Raw genomic sequence first — 19,612 nt, forward strand, 5'->3', positions numbered from 1 at the left:
TAGCTGGGCACTTGTAATCCTAGCTATTCGTGAGGCTGAGATCTGAGGACCATTGCTTCAAGCCATCATGGGCAGGAAAGCCTATGAGACTCTTACTTCCAATTAACGACCAAAATGATCTGGAAGTAGAGCTGTGGCTCAAGTAGTAGAGTGCTTGCCTTGCATGCATGAGGCCATGAGTTCAATTCCTTGGCACCACATTAGCAGAAAAAGCTGGAAGTAGAGTTGTGACTCAAGTGGTAGGGTGCTAGCCTTGAGCCAGAAAGCTCAGAGATAGCACCCAGGTCTTGAGTTCAAGCCCTAGGACCAGTGCACATGTGTGTACCTGCACACATGCACACTAGTAAAATATGCACATCCCTCCATCCCATCAGTATTATTTCCAAGATTCCATTCCATAGAAACCAAAGAGGTTGATTTAAAAAGCAGGCAGCCCTTGAAGATAATCTTCCATAGAGCACCAGTGCATAAGTGATCACACACCCCTAAGATGGGATGTTATTTTGTAGTTTAAAAAGACCTAATCAGCTGGGTGCTGGTGGCTCACTCCTGTATTCCTAGCTACTCAGAAGGATGAGATCTGAGGGCCACGTTCTAAGGCAGCCCAGGCCGAAAAGTCTGTGTGACTCATCTCCATATACTTGGAGAAGTAGAGGATATTTCTGGAAAACCATTCCAATGATTGTGAGCATGGGTTTTGCCTGGGTAAAGGAACAGAGGCCTAGTGGAGGCTATGGTTCCGTTGTGCATTCTTTTATGTATATGAATGTCTTCTATGCATGTAAAAATACTGAAATCAAATAAATGAGGAACAAGAAATTGATCCTCCTCTGTCAGCAAAGACATTTGGCTCTGGGATATCGGCCACAGTTCTAAGACACGGTTGATAACAGTGATGGCCACAGTTCTAAGACATGGTTGGCAGTGACGGTCTCAGTTCTAAGACATGGTTGATGACAGTGACAGGCACAGTTCTAAGACACGGTTGACAGTGACAGGCACAGTTCTAATACACGGTTGATGACAGTGACAGGCACAGTTCTAAGACACGGTTGACAGTGACAGGCACAGTTCTAATACACGGTTGATGACAGTGATGGCCACAGTTCTAAGACACGGTTGACAGTGACAGGCACAGTTCTAAGACACGGTTGATGACAGTGACGGGCAGGAGGCACAGGCAGGAGGTTCATCCCCCTGCCAAGCTGGCTGAGTTGGGGGAGGGGTATTGAGGTGGTGCCGTCTGGGGAGGAAAGAACTACAATGCACCTGGTGTGTCCTCTCCTGTGAGGTGTTAACCGGAGCACACAGGTGAACAGAGAGACCTGCGCCTTGGGTGAGGGTCTCAGCTCATATGCACCAGGATGTAGGACCCAGAGGTGGTAGGGAGGGGTCAGAGCATACGTAAATGAGTGCAGGGCGGGGCTGGAGAGCCTAAAGGCGCGCAGACTCAAACTCCTGAGAGACACCAAAAGCAGCTTGTTCTGAGTGAGGCCTGGCGGAGAAGGGACCCTGAGTGTCCTAGCTGGCTTGCACCCGAACTGCCAGGAGGGAGGAGTCCTTCCCCCAGGCCCTGGCCTGTGGGGCGGGACCCCACAGCACCCAGAACCCAAGGTTTCTAGAAGGGGGCCCTGGGCTGAGGGCTGGTCACTCCTAGAACCCAGTGCTATGGCTCCAGGCGCTTGGAGCTGCCTCCGTGGTCAGCCTGAGAGGCCCTGTGACTGGAGCTTCTCAGCTTGACGAGTCTTGGCTGGGAGGATCAGCTGCTGGAAGCCAGCAAGGGTGATAGATAGTTGGGCCCAGCGTTTTTTTCCTCAGTCACATGGCCCGGGGGAGTGTTCAGGTGACCAAGGTTGGTCCCTTAATCGCAATACAAATAGGCAAACGCTTCCCATTCTGTACCAGCCGACCGCACTGAGTATCATCATTTAAGCTCTCCGTCCTGTTCCATGCCACTCAGGAAGAAGGGAGGAAAGCGGGAGGGAGGGAGGAAAGAGGGGGCCGGCCCTCCAGCTGAAGCCTCACCTACTGCTCTGTCCTTTTGTACGGCCTGTGCTGGAAGGTGGGTGGGATGAGCATTGACTCCTCTCACCACAGTTGGGGTGAGCCACGTGTTTGGGCTTTTCTTCCTTGATTTATAGCTCTGGGCTTTTCTTCATCCCCAGTGGGAATCGCCAATTGCTTCTCTCTGCATTCAATGTGCCGGTTTCAGCAAACTCATCTCCTTTTTTGTTTGCTGCTTCTAGTCTAATCTGCTCTAGGAAGCTAGTCAACTGAACTTGTTAGGATTTTTTTTTTTGGGTCCGGTTGTGGGGCCTGAACTCTGGGCCTGGGCACTCTCCCTCAGCTCTTCAGCTCAAGGCTAGCGCTCTACCACTTGAGTCACAGCACCACTTCCGGCTTTTTTCTTTTTGCTTATGTGGTGCTGAGGAATCGAACCCAGGACCATGCATGCAAGGCAAGTGCTCTACCACAGAAATACCTTCCCAGCCCCCTTGTTAGGATTTCTTGTTAGAAAAATAAAAGATGAAGGCCATGCCTACCTTCTTATCATTTTTATATATGATGCCAAAACCTTGCGATGTTACCTACATGTTTTGTGGTTGCATTTGGATGTTCTAAGATGCATTCTAGAATATACATGGATCAAGGTGCCAGATAGAGAAGCAATAGATGGTTGAAACATTTTAGTATCCTGTTTATTATGAGTTCGGGCAGATTGGCTGCCTTGAAGGCTTGTTTCATTGGGCCCCGTCGTCCAAGATAGAAATGTCCTCTGGGCTGACATGAGACAGGTATAAAGCATGTGAAGGAGAAACAGAGACCTGGCCAGTTAGCCTTTAATTTAGCACTTGTCCTTGTGCTTGAACTAATGGGGCTTGAACTATTGGCATGGGCACTGTCCACGAGCTTTATTGCTCAAGGCTAGCATTCTACCACTCAAGCAACAGCTGTCCTTCTGTTTTACCTGGTTAATTGGAGATGAGTCTTATAGGCTTTCTGCTCAGGTTGACTTTGAACTATAGTTCTCAGATTTCAGCCTCCTGAGTAGCTAGGATTACAGGCATGAAGTCACCAGCGCTTTTTTAGCTGACTTTTTTTGGTCGGTCGTGGGGCTTGAACTCTGGGCTTTGGGTGCTATCCCTCAGCTCTTCAGCTCAAGGTGAGTGCTCTACCGCTTGAGCCACAGCGCCACTTCTGGTTTTCTAGTGGTTTACTGGAGATAAGAGTCTCATGGACTTTCCTTGCCCGGGCTGGCTTTGAAACGTGATCCTCAGATCTCAGCCTCCTGAGTAGCTAGGATTACAGGCGTGAGCCACTGGTGCCCAGCTCTTAGCTGATATTTTTAAGGGCATAGCAGAGAATGATTTCTCTCTATTTCTCTGAGGATAATTTCAGGGCTGAGCTGTCATATAGCTGAATTATACATGATGGAGTTCCCAGCTCATCTCATTGAGATTCCGCTAGGAGAGACCTGTCAGCTAATAAGGAGGATAAGCACTTTTTCTTACTAGAGATTTCTAGATGTTTAAACAATCTGTCATTTCACAGGTGAGTAAAACACTGAGTGCTGCAGCTATGACAGCAGTGTAAGCGGAAGTTTTTTTTTTAATTGTCTACCTCATTTCAGATCCATTCTCAGCTCTTTGATATCTTCTCATCTAATATACCTGCAAGCAGGCTGGGCAGGGGAGTCGTCAGGTGTGGGAGCTGAGGTCCAGGGAAATCAGATGAGACAGATGACAAGCAGTACAGTGAAGACCCCAGCACAGCTCTTGTACTTTGCAGCCATCACTGGTAAAATGGAAGTTACTCGAACACAAATGCACCATGGCCAAGCAGTCTGATAACCAAGATGGTGACGAACTGAGGCTGGGTGGGTGAGCACATATACAATGGCTAGAGTAGAGAGAGTGGGCAGAGGGGAGGTTCACCTTCCTGTCAGGATAAAGTGGGACTGAAAGCAATTTCATTACACTAGGAATAGCGTTCAGTTGAAAACTTGTGAGTTGTTTCTTTCTGAATCTTCCTGTTGTCTATTTTCAGACTGCAGTTGGCCATGAGTAACTGAAACCCCGGGTAAGGATGACAGTATCATGATGAGTTGACATTCCTTAAGAAACAAAATGCACTGACTGGGATCCAGAAACGGCCCCATGAGATCAAGGGCTGTCTAGTTAGCTCAGATTCCTACCATTGCTTTCCTTAAACACATGGCAACTTAAATAAGAGGGCTGGAGTAGATACTTTTAACATAGAAGCAAAGTGATACGTTTTATACAAGTCTTTTTTGGGGTTGTGAATAGCCAGGAAAAGAAAGTTCTGTAAGAGAGCTTCTAGAAACAGTTCTGCCTATGTACCATTTTGTTTCCTAGCTTAAAAAAATTAATGGATACAAAGAAAACCTGCTGTCATATTTTCTGTTTTGACAGCACGAATTCCATTTGAAAATCCATCAGATGATCACTTAGGTGTCACAGTTTCTGTCTCTGAGATAGATGGTACCAAGGGCTGTGTTAGGCGTGTTTTCCTGCTAGTGGAGCTCAGAATTGATGTGTCAGGTGTGAGTTGAGTGTCTTGGGTCTTGTGTGGAAGGTGTGGTCCCAGGGCAGGGCTACAGGAAGGCCATGTGGGCATTTAGGAGGCAGGGACAGGAGCTTGTTTGGTCGCCCAGGGCGGCGTGTTTTTGGAGGATATTGTGGGATGGAGCCCCTTTCTTCCTCTGCTTGTGGAGAACAAAGTGCCACAGGACTGCAGGGAGGAGGAGGAGGAGGAGGGGGAGGTGGGAGAAGAGGGGGAGAGGGAGGTGGGGGAGGAGGGGGAGAGGGAGGCCGGGAAAGCATACCACGCACGGTCCAGATGGCCTGGTGGGCGTGGTGAGTCTGGGAAATGCCTGGAAAGACAGGGACAGCTGTGTACCCCGTGTGCCTGACGAGTGGCCGCAGGTTTGTCTCGGGTTGTGGGGGCCCCAGCGACCTGACACGGTGAGTAGTGCAGAAGGATTCTTTAGGTAACATGTCTATCAAAGCACAGATCCCATTGGGTGAGTCTGCACAGAGCTCAGAACCCCAGACCATGGTGACCTTCCTGCGTATGGGCCCCAGAAGACAAGCACAGAGAATGTTCCAGAGGGAGGGAGTCCCGGCCGGGGACACAGTGGTGCTTTCCCCTTGGACTCCAATCCCTGGCCACTCCTGTCCTCTCAGTCTGCAACAGAATGACAGCGCTGGACCACAGTGCCCTGCTCTCTGCCTCCGTGGCCCTTGTCACCAGCGGTCCCCATCACGGGGACCCCAGGCCTTGGCCCCACCCCGGAGGGCTGTTATCAATGGCAAGCTCCCATATTCAGATACAGAGGAGAGAAGGCGACAGGCAGCTTAGGAAGTGAATCTTACCCACCTGGGGTTTCCTTCCACAGTGTGACCAGTGACAGGCCTGGGCCCACCCCACCTGGGCCCGCAGCCGCCCGGTCCCCTGCTCCTGGTGTTGGTGGCATCAAGGGAAGAGATTTGGCAACTTTAGATATTTAGTGATGGTGACAACGTCCTGGTCCTCTGTTATTGCTCTGCTTGGCTCGTGAAGAATGTGAGCAGCTTACAAAATTGTGCTCCCTCCCTGACAGTGTGTGTGTGTGTGTGTGTGTGTGTGTGTGTGTGTGTGTGTGTGTGCATGCGCGCGCCAGTCCTGGGGCTTGAACTCAGGGCCTGCGCGCTGTCCCTGAAGCTCTTTTTCTCAAGGCTAGCATTTTACCACTTGAGTCACTGTGCCACTTCTGGCTTTTTCTGAGTAATTTATTAGAGATCAGAGGCTCGAAGCTTTTCCTGCCCAAGCTGGCTTTGAACAGCGATTTTCAGATCTCAGTCTGCTGAGTAGCTAGGATTTTCAGGCCTGAGCCACCAGTACCTGTTTAGGGATGACTTTCTGTACTGTGTCCCAAACATGCTGCCGTGGGTGGGGAACTTCCTGTATTGCAAAGGTGGCTCTGTGGTCAGTCTCCTAGCTTCAGTGCCAGCTGAAGAAAGGCTCTTGGCGTTCAGGACCTCCAGCCTCCAAATCAATCAGCCCTAAGAAAAACCACTGCCTGGGGGGAAGTTGGGGAACTGCTGGGAGAAAAGAAAGGGGGAGCGCACGAATACTCCTTAACGAGGACCTGCGCACGTTCTTTTCACCGTTTCAAAAAGGCGAGGTTAATAATAGCGCTGTTTTCCGATGGATCTCTGCTTTTGAACGGAAGTTCCATTTTAGCTCTCTGAAAGGTCAGGAAACCTCTGCTTCCCATTATGTTTGTATTCAGGAAGAAAACAAGTGCAAATGGTCTCCTCTCCCATGCACACTGCCCAGCGATCGAGAGTGTGCGATGTGCGCTGGGAAGGCCTACCCACCCCGTCCCAGCGCTCCTTGGCATAGATGACACCTCGGATTTGCAGTGTGTGTCTGGCTCTTTGGGACGGGAAAGAGCTCAACATGGTTTTGACATTTTTAGACATTTGAGAAAACCCCATGAAGAAGGTGTGATGTCACATTAAAGTGATAGTGTGTCGGCGAATAAAAAGGTATGGGGACAGAGCCGTGCGCACTTTTTCCTCTTTTAACTTCCCGCCTGTGGCTGCTACCTTGCTATGTGGGTGTGATGACAGAGACTGTCCATAGGATTTTGCCAAGCTCGGTGCTGGTGGCTCATGCCTGTAATCCTAGCTATCACCAACCTCCTCCTCCTCTTTTTCCTCCTCCTCTTCCTCCTCCTCTTCCTCCTCTTTCTCCTCTTCTTCCTCCTCCTCTTCCTCCTCCTCGTCCTCTTCCCCACCACCATCATCATCCTCACCACCACCATCATCCTCATTTATCATCACCACTACCACCACCTGCTAAAAAAGGTTCTGCTACAATGTTTCACAGTGAAATATAAACCTGAACAAGATTGTGTTAGGCTAGTCAAAGCCTGTATATTTTCCTTTTCTTTACTTTTTTCTTTTTTGCCAGTCCTGGGGCTTGAGCTTCATTTGCTCAAGGTTAGCACTCTACCATTTGAGCCACAGCGCCACTTCTGGCTTTTTCTGTTTATGTGGTACTGAAGAATCGAACCCAGGGCTTCATGCACGCTAGGCAAGCACTCTACCACTAAGCCACATCTCCAGCCTTGTCTATATTATTTTTCTGATAGTGCTTTTTGACAGGGAGTTCAGCATGGAAATCGATTCTCCCGTCAATGTTAAACTTAAGTTTTCCTCCACAAAGGGTCATCAGCGGCTGCTTGGTTGAACTTTGAGTCACGCTTGGCGAACACACTGGGCCACTTTAGATGCAGTTGGCTGAGAGCTCTGCCGTGGTCACCGGATGACATGGCACTGGGTGGAGCTGGGAGCCCAGGCGGCTCCCGGGAGGCTCCATGCCAAAAGGTATGGGGAGAGCTTCCCTGCTGTCTTCTCCAGGCCAGGTGAGCTGGGTGGAGCGGGGCTGGTCACCAAAGGGTGAGCATCACCCGGGTCAGTGCTCGGATGAGTTCAGATCCGGAGACCCTCGGGCAGCCCTTGCCCAGCCCTCCCCTCTGGAGTGACAGGAGAGGCAAGTGTGTTGGGGCTACGGGGAACTCCAAGACTCAATCTCAGCATTACCCCTTGCCTTTCACTTGCCCTTGGGCAGAGTTCCTGTGTTCCCAGCCCTTCACCTCAGACCCAGCTTCCTCATTTATTACATGGGGAGAGCAGCTATCTTTACGGGTGTTTGGCAGATCAAAGGGAAGTCATACGCAGCTCCTAATAAGACAAAGGAGAAGGGCAGCAATGGGTCTCTGCTTTTGAGTGGAAAGTCCTTCTAAATTGAGCAGAAGATCCTTCTCAATGCTGAGTTTGACCTTCCATGGGGCCCCTGGTGCAGGATTTTCATATCTGAGTGCGTGGAATCTTCCTTCCTTCCTTCCTTCCTTCTTTCCTGCCCTCTCTCTCTCTTTCTTTCTCTCCACCAGTCCTGGGGGTCGAACTCAGGGCCTTGGCATTGTCCCTGAGCCTCTTTGTATTCAAAGCTAGCCAGCCCTCTACCATATGAGCCCCAGCTCCACAGTTGGCTTTTTCTGAGTAGTTCATTGGAGTAAGAGTCTCATGGACTTTCCTGTCTGTGCTGCCTTCAAAACAATGCTCAGATCTCAGCGTCCTGAGTGGCTAGGATGACAGGCATGAGCCACCAGTGTCCAGCTCAGTATTCTTTCATTGGAAACAGGGAACAATGGAATTGGCTGTCAGGAAAATCCCGTTTGTCCCTCAACCTTGTGAAAACAGGTCAGTACATTAGAGCAGAGCTACCCCTAAGGGAAAAATTATTTAGCTAATAGTTTAAAAAAACGAGTTTTCAAAATAAGGACATGAGAGGACCCCTCAACAGTTGAAAGGACTCTATGGATGAGGAACTGGTAACATAGAAGTGTTGTTCCCAGATACAAACTATCAGTCCTGTTGCCACTGGCCTCAGAAGACCTGAGCACGGTCAAATTCACGTCCACCTCTGGCGGACATTGTTATGATGGATGCTGCTATTTATAGGACACAGTCCTTCTGACTGGCCCCAGCAATGCTCATTAATTCAGATCCCATCAATCTGGAGTTCATGGGAAGGAGACAGGGCAGAGGCGGCCAGGCCCGGCTCACGCCCCACGCTGTGTTCACCATCGCGTGCACGGACACTCTCGGTTTGTGTCAGTCACATTGAGGGTTCGGAGCACTTTCAGAGGGGTCATTTGTCATGCTGTCGGCACCAGCAGCGAGGTCCCTGCTGCCTGGCCTGGTGCTCGTCCTAGCGCAGCTTTGCTGCTTTCCGCCCATGTAGTCCATGAGCTGAAAGAGGATGCTCTGATGGAATTCACAGAGGTCTCCTGGGGGAGACCAGTTTAAGAGTGGAAGAAACGGAGGCAGAGAGACATAAATCCAGCCAGTAAATGGGGCTACTGGGGCTTGGCAGGAGGGCATTGGTGAGCCGAGCGGTAGGTGAGTGAGATTGCTTTGGAGAAAGAAGCTTGCTAGAAATGAAGGCAGTATGCAGGCTCCTATGTGGGGGAGGGGCGGAGAGGCGCTCACTGGACTGGAGGCAGCTCTAGCTGTTTGGGGGGTGTGTGTGTATGTGTGTTTTACGTGGTTTCCCGTGATCTTCTGGATGTTAGAAATCGTCAGGAAGAGGTTCCCTGACAACACTGTCAGCCTCATATAACTGAAAGCTCTAGGAAATAATTAAACTTTGCTTGTTTAAGGAATTAGAGACTCGGTATGGACATCTTTCTTGTAACTGGAATAGAGCTGTTACTTTTCTTTTCTTTTTTTGTGTCAGTTATGGGGCTTGCACTCTGGGCCTGAGTGCTGTCCCTCCTGCTCAAGGCAAGCGCTCTACCACTTGAGCCACAGCGCCACTTCTGGTTTTTTGGTAGTTTATTGGAGATTAGAGTCTCATGGACTTTCCAGCCTGGGCTGACTTTGAACTGTGATCCTCAGATCTCAGCCTCCTGAGTAGTCAGGATGACAGGTGTGAGCCACTAGTGCTGGGCTTGTGCTGTTTTCTTTTTAAGAGCTAACTTGTAGGTGGTTGGTTGATTTTTCTTTTGGTTTTGAATCCCACATTGCATCTGTGTGTGTGTGTGTGTGTGTGTGTGTGTGTGTGTGACAGTCCTGGTGTTTGAACTCAGGGCCTCAGCTCTGTCCCTGAGCCTCTTGGTACTTAAGGCTAGCTAGTGTTCTACTACTTGAGCCACAGCTCTATTTTCAGCTTTTTTGAGTAGTTTATTGGAACTAAGAATCTCATGGACTTTCCTGCGTGGGCTAGCTTTGAACCATGATCCTCAGATATCAGCCTCTTGAATAGCTAGGATTATAGAGTGAGCAACCGGTGCCTGGCCTCACATTGCCTTTTTTTGTTGTTGTTGGTTATGGGGCTTGAACCCTGGACCTGGGCGCTGTCCCTCAGCTCTCCAGCTCAAGGCTAGTGCTCTACCAGTTGAGCCATAGCACCACTTCTGGCCTTTTCTGCTTTTGTGGTGCTGAGGAATCGAACCCAGGGCCTCATGCATGCAAGGCAAGCGCTCTACCACTGAGCCACTTCCTAGTCCCTCCACTGCCTTTTTTGTGTGTAACCTCTCTGATTCCTACTGAGTCTCATTCTAGTCACTTCTCATGGCCCATTTGGAGAACAATGGACTTTTCTGGTACTTCTGTTTTAATAATGAATCATTTTATAGAGTATTCTGACTTTTTTTTACAACCATAATAATATATGGCAACCCCAATACCTTCTAAACTATGGTACTCTAAATGCCTTCCGGATTATGGGAAATGTGTAGGAGTAGCGTCATGTGTTTGGTCTCTTGCAACTTCCCTGAAGCTGTGGTGGGAGAGTTTAACTGTGCACCCAGCTGCAGATGGTTAGGACATTAGCAAACCGGAACACAGGGTCCCTACAAGCTGGGAGCAATTGGCGTTAGATTTGACGCAGCTAGTTACTTTACTGGGATAGGTGATATTAAGGTGGACATTTTAGAAGGGAGCCTTGCCTGCCTGCTTGCCTCCCTCCCTCCCTCCTTCCCTCCCTTTCTTCTCCCTTCCCCCTCCAACTTTCCCCCATTTTCTTTCCTTCTTTCACAGTATGCGAGTTTAAACCCAGGGCTTTATGCTTGCTAGGCTGGTACTCTAACACTTGAGCCACACCTCCAGCTCTGTGTTTTGCTGGTTATTGTTGAGATAGGCCCTTACCATGGAAGGTGGCCTCTAACTCTGATTCTTCTGCTCTACTTCCTCTGTAACCAGGATTGATGTTAGTCGATAGATTTTGAGCAAGGAGATAGTCTCCTTACAGAGACTTACAGGTAGATCTCACTGTGAAGATTTTTCACCCCAGTTTGTAGCTTTTCAGATCTTATCCACTAACTGCTTCCCAGTCTGGGTAGTTTAGGTGATAGCTCTTAAAAGGAAAATGGTAAATCTGGTGATAGCAGCTTGCCACTAGAGGGATTAGCAGCCATGTATCAAAAGGGGAAAATAAGATTTGAGCTCTGTAATCGCTGAATAATTATTACTAGACACAGCTCAAGAGCACGGCAGTGTTAACTTCTACCAGCTCGTCCTCCACACTCGGCAGAATCAAAGCTATCAGAGCAGAGTGACAGTGTGATTACAGCAAGGTAAAACGGTGCCTGGAAGTCAGAGGCAGGGCAGCGTCAGAATCTCCCCTGGGGCTCCTTAGTGCTCAATAACCAGAATGGTTAGAGGGTGCAGCTAATTTTAATATGTGGTCATTTAAAATTCATGTGAATCGATCACACTGGGAAAGCAAACAAGGGACTTTGAATTATCGGTGGGAAAGAAGAGGAGACAGCACATTAATGCCAGCAGTCTGCACATTAAATATGAGTTAACTTTTTCTGGGTACATTTTTCCTTCACAGAATATTCACTGAGTAACAAGCACTGGTGACTCAGAGCACTGAGCTGCAAGCACCAGCTGCAGCCTTGACCCTCACTTTCCTGCTTTGCCTGAGGCCACGTGACCTGAGCCACATCACTGGCCCTTGGTCTTGGAATCTGTTTCCTTGTCCTCATGGAAGAGCTGCTTTCTGGGATGGGATTCATGTTTGTCCGTGAGCAATGCCACGCTAGCTAGGCTTGTCCAGGGTGAAGGACAGCCTGCCTTTCCCCGTCTCTGGGGTTTCCTGGCCTCCCCCTGGTCACTCATGCACAGGACACTGAGTGGTCAGACTTGCTCTCTTGTCTGTACGCATTTTTCTCTTAGCATCTATGAGGGATTAACTCTAGAATCCCTCCAGACACCCCAGTCCTCAGGATCTCAAACTCCTTATATAAAACGGTATAGAATGTGTATATAAACCTACACACATTCGCTCATGGATATGAAATCACCTCTGGATTACTTATAAGAGCTGGTTCAATGTGCATGCTGGGTAGATTCTGGCGGGAACGCCATGGTTTAGGGAGTAAATGTCAAGAAAGTCTCCATATCCAAGTGCAAGTATTTACGATCCTTCCAAATCCACAAAGCCAAAAATCCACAGATACAGAAGCTCACCACGGGGCGGCATCCACTAAGCATCAGGAAGCTGTCTCCTTTCTTCTACTTCCTCAGTTTTCAAATCAGTATGTAAGTCTTTCTGACTCTCTCTCTCTCTCTCTCTCTCTCTCTCTCTCTCTCTTTTGCATACTGGATGAGCCACAGAGCCACTTCCAGCTTTTTCTGTGATTAACTGGAGATAAAGAGTCTCACAGATTTTCCTGCTTGGTCTAGCTTTGAACCATGATCCTTAGATTTCTGTTTCCTGAGTAGCTAGGGTTGATGATTGAGTCACCAGCGCCTGGCCAACAGAGCTTATTCATACAATTATGGAGACTGTAAATCTAAACAAACAAAATCGGAGGACATTTATGAGGTAATTGGCAGCTTGAACACTGAATAGCTATTGGATCTTAAGAAACCACTGTTAATTATTTTCGCTGGTATAACTGAATCAGAGTACTTTATAAAAGGACTTATCTTTTGGAGACAGGTACTTAGACGTGTGCAGGTGGGATGCTGGGATGTGGGGGAAAGTTAGTAAGGTATAGATGACTTTGGTCCTGAAGTGGCAGTTGTGAGAAGGGAACGGCAGGTGGCCAGGGGTTAATGGTTCGATCTGCTGTTTCCGTCTAAATTGTATACATCTCATAAAGAGTTAAGGGCACCCCCAAGGTTCCATGCCCCTGAGGCTCAGTGCTGGGGACGGTCATAGCCACATCATCTCGGGGGGTGACAAATGGAGGCTGGCTGGGAAGGCTTCAGCGAGGAGCAGGCTGGCAGGGTGCCCGGCGCTGGGCGGGTGCCATGCGCCCGAGGCCCACTTGCCCTCTATAAATACCCGTCTATACGCATGCTCTACTATTTTAACGTGCTTCGCCACAGCTGCTGTGCACGTTTGTTTACATAGCTACGAAGCCTTCTGTAAACAACAACCATCTCCAGATTGCCCATGTGTCGGGAGCACAAAGGGCCCCCTTTAAAAGTCTATTTGCAGAGGAGACGTGGCCAACTCCGCAGCGTCTGGGTGGCTGGTGTCAGAATTTTCCAGGGTTTGATTCATTTTCAAAAATAGAATCACATGACTGGAAAGTTCTTGAGAGGTCACCTCGATTGTCCCTTTGACTTAGACGGGACTAGGCTGATGCCATCCGGAGAACGTGGGTCTGTCCCTGGTGTGTATGTGTGTGTGTGTGTGTGTGTGTGTGTGTGTGTGTGTGTGTGTGTGTGTGTGTGTGTGTGTGTGTGTGCCTGTCTGTCCTTCAGGGGACATCAAGGAGGTCTAGGCCCCTGTCCTCCTCCCTCCTAGGGGCTCATGTTCTACTGGAGGTGGTAGTCAGCCACACGGTGCAGGTGGGGTTACCATATCACACGCCCTGTATGTAATACGGCCATCTCTCTACTCTTCTAGTAAGCTCCCAGCAGATCCAAGACACAGGTGGGCAGACTTCTGTGAGGTCATACAGGACTCCAGACAAAGCCTGTCCAGGTTGCCGTGGGCCAGGGGTGCCCCTGACAGGGAGGTGTATTGAGTCAGGATGCAGGGCTAATCCAGATGCCTGACCAGACGTTCAAGGTCAGTGTCTAGCCTGAGAAAGCAATGCGTCAAGGGGGCCATTTAGTTGGTTTTCATGGTTTCTGATTTCCAGCCCTACACGGTCATGAATAATTAGATCCTTGTGAATTAGTTCTCATCATGCCTTTGCCCCGTATTTGTTTTTCTTGTGGCTTTGATACAGTAAACATTCTTTTCCTTCTCCCCAAGAGCCTGTTTAATGCCTGTAAATCCCGTTTGTGGTTTTCATTCACAAAGAAGTATCCCTCTGAAGCCTAAGGGATGAGTTATACCAAGGCATGGAATTGTACTGAACTGTTATTATAAGGAAAGGACAAGACATGTCTGGTTTCCAGATTCTTCCAGAACTTTCTAGAATAGCCCTCCTCCTCTACTTTTTCAGAAATTAGAATGTATCCTGTTTTTAAGTAAAATGAGGAATGATTTCCTTTTCTGAGGCACAGAGGTGAGCATTTTTATTCTTCCTGTTGGCCACTACCCAGACTTAGAGGCAAGGATCACTGCGGATTACCAAGAAAACGACGTCTCTCCCGTTGGATAGTCTCACCGGTCACGAGCTTTCATCAGAGAGACATTTCTGCCCCAGGGAGAATTAGGACTCTGGAAATTAAATTTGCTTACTCCAAATTTTCCTTTTTTCCCCCCCAGGCTGGGCGTTCTGTGAGAGAGTGCAAAGCTGGGGTCCTGCATGTGAAGTGGGGTCACCCCAGGAATCAGAGGCCAGAGACACAAGGGTGGTGAGATCCGTCCACAGCTGTCCCTCTGAGGATTGCAATCACGAGTGGTCAGCTGATGCTGCCTGAGCTGCAACACTTCAGGATGCCACGAGGGGGTGCCAGAGTCCCTGTGCTCAGGAGGCGGGGAAAGCCACCGCATTCCTGGCTTCAAGAGAATTCCTTCCCCGGCCCCTCGCCCTTGCCCTCATCTCGCCCTCCTCCTTCCCTTCCCCTCCTTTCCTCTCACATCTCCCTCCTTATTCTCTTCCCCTCCTTCCTTGCCTCCTCTTCCCCTTTCCTCTCCATCCTTCTTACTTCTCTCCGTTCTTCCTCCCTCTTCCTCTCTTCCCTGCTACTTCCCATCACCGCTCCTTTCTCTTCTCTCCCTTTCTTTCTTTCTTTCTTCATCTCCTCCTTGTCCTCCTCTCCTCCCCTGTCCTTCCTCTTCTCCCTCTCCTGTTTCTCCTCCCAGCATCTCGCTTCTTTTTTTTTTTTTTGGGTCCGGTCGTGGGGCCTGAACTCTGGGCCTGGGTGCTGTCCCTCAGCTCTTCAGCTCATGGCTAGTGCTCTACCACTTGAGCCACAGCACCACTTCCGGCTTTTTTCTTATGTGGTGCTGAGGAATCGAACCCAGGGCCTCGAGCAGGCAAGGCAAGCGCGCTACCACTGAGCCACCTTCCCAGCCCAGCATCTTGCTTCTTCTCCTCTCTCCTTTCCTTCTTCTCTTTTCTCCTGGCTCCCAACCCCACCCATTGCCTGAGGAGAGCATAAAACAAAACAAAACAAACAAACACCAGGTGGAAGGTATAGAGCTGTGTTCACACCCGCATCAGTTGTTTAGTATTTCAGCACAGTTACAGTTCAAAACACAGGGAAAGATCTTTAAATAAGAGGGGCCGTGTGGGTTCGAGCCGGGAAGAGTTTTCTCATCGCACAGTCTTGACCTATTACTGTCCGATGCCAATTTCTGCGGCTCATTTTCCACAACTTAAGCACACAGTGCAGGGTAGGATAAATATATACTGACCCCTTATCCCTCTGTAAGCACTGCACAGAGGTGGATGAAGAACTGAGCCACTGCCTCTGTTTAGGGAACAGCAATTAGAGGCCAGTCCCTGTTAATGAAGATTCTGTTCAAGGATGTTATGTTAGAGGCCTACGGGTGGTTGGCGCTGCCGATGGGCTGCTGTGTGGAGGGCTGTTTAGAGTCGGTCTGTGTTCTTAGTGCTCTGTGGAAGGACAGCACTGGATTCGCCGAGCACCGTGCACAAGCTTTATTCATGTTTCATGTTTTCAGTATTTGCTGCACTTGAAAAAAATGTATTGTAGCCAGGGGCTAGTGGCTCACGCTAGCTATTCATCCTAGCTACTCAGGAGGCTGAGATCTGAGGACTGCAGTTCAAAGCTAGCCTGGGCAGGCAAGTCCATGAGACTCTTATCTCCAATTCACCAGCAGAAAACCAGAAGTGGTGCTGTGGCGCAAGCGGTAGAGTACTCGCCTTGAGCTGAAGAGCTGAGGGACAACGCCCAGGCGCAGAGTTCAAGTCCCATGACTGACAAAAGAAAAAAATTACAAAATTCTGGGACAGTGTGGCAGAGGACATGACCGCTTTCTTGCAGGGGCCTGGGGGACGGAAGTTGGATGTTCAGGGCAACTAGACTGCGTCTATTGTCAAGAGGTTGATGGAGAACCGGGCGTGCTCAGGGCTGAGTGGGCATATCCAGATACAGTCTAACAACCCAGCAACTCAAGGTGAAGAGTTAGAAACACAGAAGGGCAGGTCGTGTGTGAAGGGGGACACACTGGGGCTCAAAGCAGTGAGCGCTGGATGAACTGGCATTTTACCTTACACTCTTCCTGGGAGCTACTGCTGTCAGCACTGGGGTTCAGGGCTCATGGCTCTATTGTGTGGGATGTTTACAGACAATTATGGGCAGGATGTTCTTGGCTCTTGGGAGGTGCAGCCTGTATGAAGATGCCAGAGGAGACTTCAGAGGAAACAGAGAGTGCTTTCTGTTTAGAGAACAGATCACCTCCACTCAAAAGCAGCCATGATTAGTGCAAGTAGTAGAAAGATCAATAGGACTGCCATGAATGGATGGGTGGCTCTTCAAGTCCTTTGCTTTTATGCTGGTGTTTGTCGCTCAGTCCGCGGTACAATGTCTGCTAGGGCTTGCAGGTAGAGTGCAGAGAGACTGCTCTGGATACAAAAGGAAAACTAACTCTGGTGTCTAACAAATGCACCCTGAGAGAGGGGTGAAAACACATTTGTATTAAAACTGTTTCAGGCCTATTTCCCTCCCTCCTTTGGAATGGCTTAATTTCTTCCCTTTGTCTTAGTAATAAATAACGTAAGCGTTTCAATGAGCCACATTTTAAAGCGATTTTAAAAACATGTTAAGAGACAGATCGGATTTTAACTTAATATCTGGAAATTTAAAATATCCCAGCAGTATTTTTTGTCATGCTTGTTAATATTTTCTAAAGGGCTTTAAAAATGGGAAGTGAGCCAGGTACTGGTGGCTCACACCTATAATTCTAGCTCCTTGAGAAGCTGAGATCTGAAGACTACAGTTCAAAGTCAGCCTGGGCAGGAAAGAACATGAGACGATCTGTCATTAACAACCCAAACAACCAGAAGTGGAGGTGTCACTCAAGTGATAGAGTGCCAGCTTTGAGTTGAAGAAGCTAGAGGACAGTGCCCAAGCCCCAGTACTGTCATTAACACAAGCGTGCACACAGGTTCACACGCACACCCATACACACACGTACACACACTGTATTCTTAATGAAAATACTTGAACTTAATGGACACAGAAGCATCTAATTTCACGGAAGAAGTGATTGGTCAATGGTGAATAAGGCTCAGTATGATATGGCCCAGTGGACTGAGCACCCATCCCACAGCCGTCTTACCTGTGGCTTCCACCATTCCTTCTAGGATGACCACAATTTCCAGTTCCTCTTTAGGCAGCTGGGCTTTGGAGATCTCCCAGAAGGGACTCTGTTGGTTAATTTCGTGGCTAATGATCAGCGGTGACACCAGAAACAGCCGGTCGTCGCCTGTGTAGTAGCCCACGTTGATGTCCGTCTGGTTCAGGGGGATGAACTCCCCCTCTGAAGTCTGCTTGGACTTGATGAGCTTGGCCCGGATGGAGGCCTCCACGATGTGGGAGTTCCGTAGGTCCCCCACTCGGAACATCAGGCACAGCTTCCCATCCCGCATGGAGATGACCGCGTGGGTGGAAAACACCAGCGTCTCTGCCCTCTTTTTGGGCTGAGATATTTTCACAAACATGCATCCCACCATGAACGCATTCACGATGGAGCCCAGCACAGACTGGATTAAGAGGAGAATAATTCCCTCCGGGCACTTATCTGTGATCACCCGGTAGCCATAGCCAATGGTGGTTTCCGTCTCGATGGAGAACAGAAAGGCAGAGACAAAGCCGTTGAGGTTGGTGACGCAGGGAGTCCACGCAGGGTCTTCTATGTGGTCCATGTCTCCACGGATGTAGGCGATGAGCCACCAGATCATGCCAAAGAACAGCCACGTCACCGTGTAAACCATGACGAAGATGAGCAGGTTGAACCTCCACTTGAGGTCCACCAGCGTGGTGAAGATGTCGGTCAGGTAGCGGTAGGTCTCCCGCACGTTGCCGTGGTGGACGTTGCATTTCCCGTCCTTCCTCACGTATCTTTGGATTTTCCTCTTGGTCCGGTCCCGGCTGATGTGTCTTGGGAGGTCGTCTCGGGCCTGCTTCGGCAGCTTTGGCTGGTGAATGGCCACCGGACTCTCCACGTCCTGGTCCATTGAGTCGCCCTCCAGGACGTTAGCTGGTAGTTCAAAGACAGACAGACAGACAGACAGAAAGAACTTAATGAAATGCTGTCTCTCTACAGATAACAGACCTGCACGAGCCTTGTAGTGAACGGTGTTAGTGTAGCTTGGGATGGGCCTCTGGCGCGGCCTTTGGGCCTCTGTGTGCCGTGAGCTGGCTCATCCGGGTCCTCTGCCAGCCGGCCCGCCAGGATGGAGCTTCTTACAGAACCCTTATCTCCCTGCCAGTGGTGGCCACTGTGCCTGCTGTCGGGGGGGGGGGGGGGGGCGGGGGGGTGTCTCTTCCTCCGTCTGAGACAGGGAGAGGCAGCCAGCTCTTTCAAGAAGTCAGCTTGGGATTCAGACAGGTGGGCTTCTACTGCTTAGCAAGTGTGGGCCCTGAAACTGAATCGTGAGTCCCAGAACCTGGACCGTGGGGTGAAGCTTCAGGTCCGATTGTGAATAATGTGAGGATGGAATCTTTATTTTTATCTTTTAATTTTTAAAATTCTTACTTTATAAAAAAGTTATTTCCCTTCCCCTCCCCAAATTGGAGAAATGTATATATAAGATGCAGGGCACTGGAATCAAATACAGTGAAAACAGGGGTTATACCATGGGCGAGGAACATTCCAAAGAAACAAAAAAAATCACATGGTACATTATAAATACGTTAAAAACCATAACAAGAAAGAAAAAACCACTTGTGTCCCTGTCTTGGGTTCATTTCGCTTAACATCATCTTATGTGGTCATATGTACATAGCTTTTGACCTTTTCTGCTTGTCCCAGACATATACTAGTTATTGCAAATAAGGGAAACCATGGGACCTATGTTTCTTTGAGTTTGGCTTACTTCATTTAATATAACTTTTTCCAACTCTTTCCATTTCCTAACAAATGGGGTGATGTCATTCTTTCTGATGGAGCATAGAGTTCTATTGTGTGTGTGTGTGTGCATGCGTGTGTGTTTGTGTGTGTGTGTGTGTGTGTATGCCACATTTTCTTGATCCATTCATCTCCTGAGAGGCATCTCGGTTGGTTCCATATCTTAGCTATGAGGATGGAAGCTTTAGGGAAAGGACTACAAGTAGAAAGAGCAGGGCTCCTAATGTAACAGGCCTGTGTCCTTATGAGCCGGGGAAGAGACGGCGAGGATGTGCGGGAGAGGAGGCCTCACAGCGGCACGCTGACAAAGCTCCATCGACAAGGGCAGGCTAGCCAGAAACCAGCCCTGCTGGCACTCCAACTGGCTTCCAGCCTCCCGTCAGGACTGTGAGATCATAGACGCTTGTTATTGAAGTCATCAAGTTTGGTTAGACCCTGGCATTCAAACCCGCTGAGCCTCCGATTGCGCACTACCTGCCCCTCTCTCCACACACAATCACCATTGTTGTAAGGTTAAGCAAACCCACAGCCGTGTCTGCAAGAGACACGTGACTCAGATCTGATTATAATAAATTAT

At 49.2% G+C, this 19,612-nt stretch overlaps 1 protein-coding gene across 1 annotated transcript in view; it reads right to left on the minus strand.

Annotated features, from left to right (window-relative positions):
- Kcnj6 (potassium inwardly rectifying channel subfamily J member 6) overlaps nucleotides 1–18,161 on the minus strand; it is a 35,121-nt gene extending 16,960 nt beyond the window's left edge. The window contains exon 1 of the mRNA XM_042687340.1: nucleotides 17,245–18,161. Within this exon, the coding sequence (XP_042543274.1) occupies nucleotides 17,245–18,142 (898 nt within the window). The 5' untranslated portion in view covers nucleotides 18,143–18,161. The remainder of the gene's footprint in view (nucleotides 1–17,244) is intronic.
- Nucleotides 18,162–19,612: the final 1,451 nt, after the last annotated feature.

This window comes from Dipodomys spectabilis, unplaced genomic scaffold, assembly GCF_019054845.1.
Source record: "Dipodomys spectabilis isolate Male_0828 unplaced genomic scaffold, ASM1905484v1 ptg000107l, whole genome shotgun sequence".
In the NCBI taxonomy this organism is placed as follows: domain Eukaryota; kingdom Metazoa; phylum Chordata; class Mammalia; order Rodentia; family Heteromyidae; genus Dipodomys; species Dipodomys spectabilis.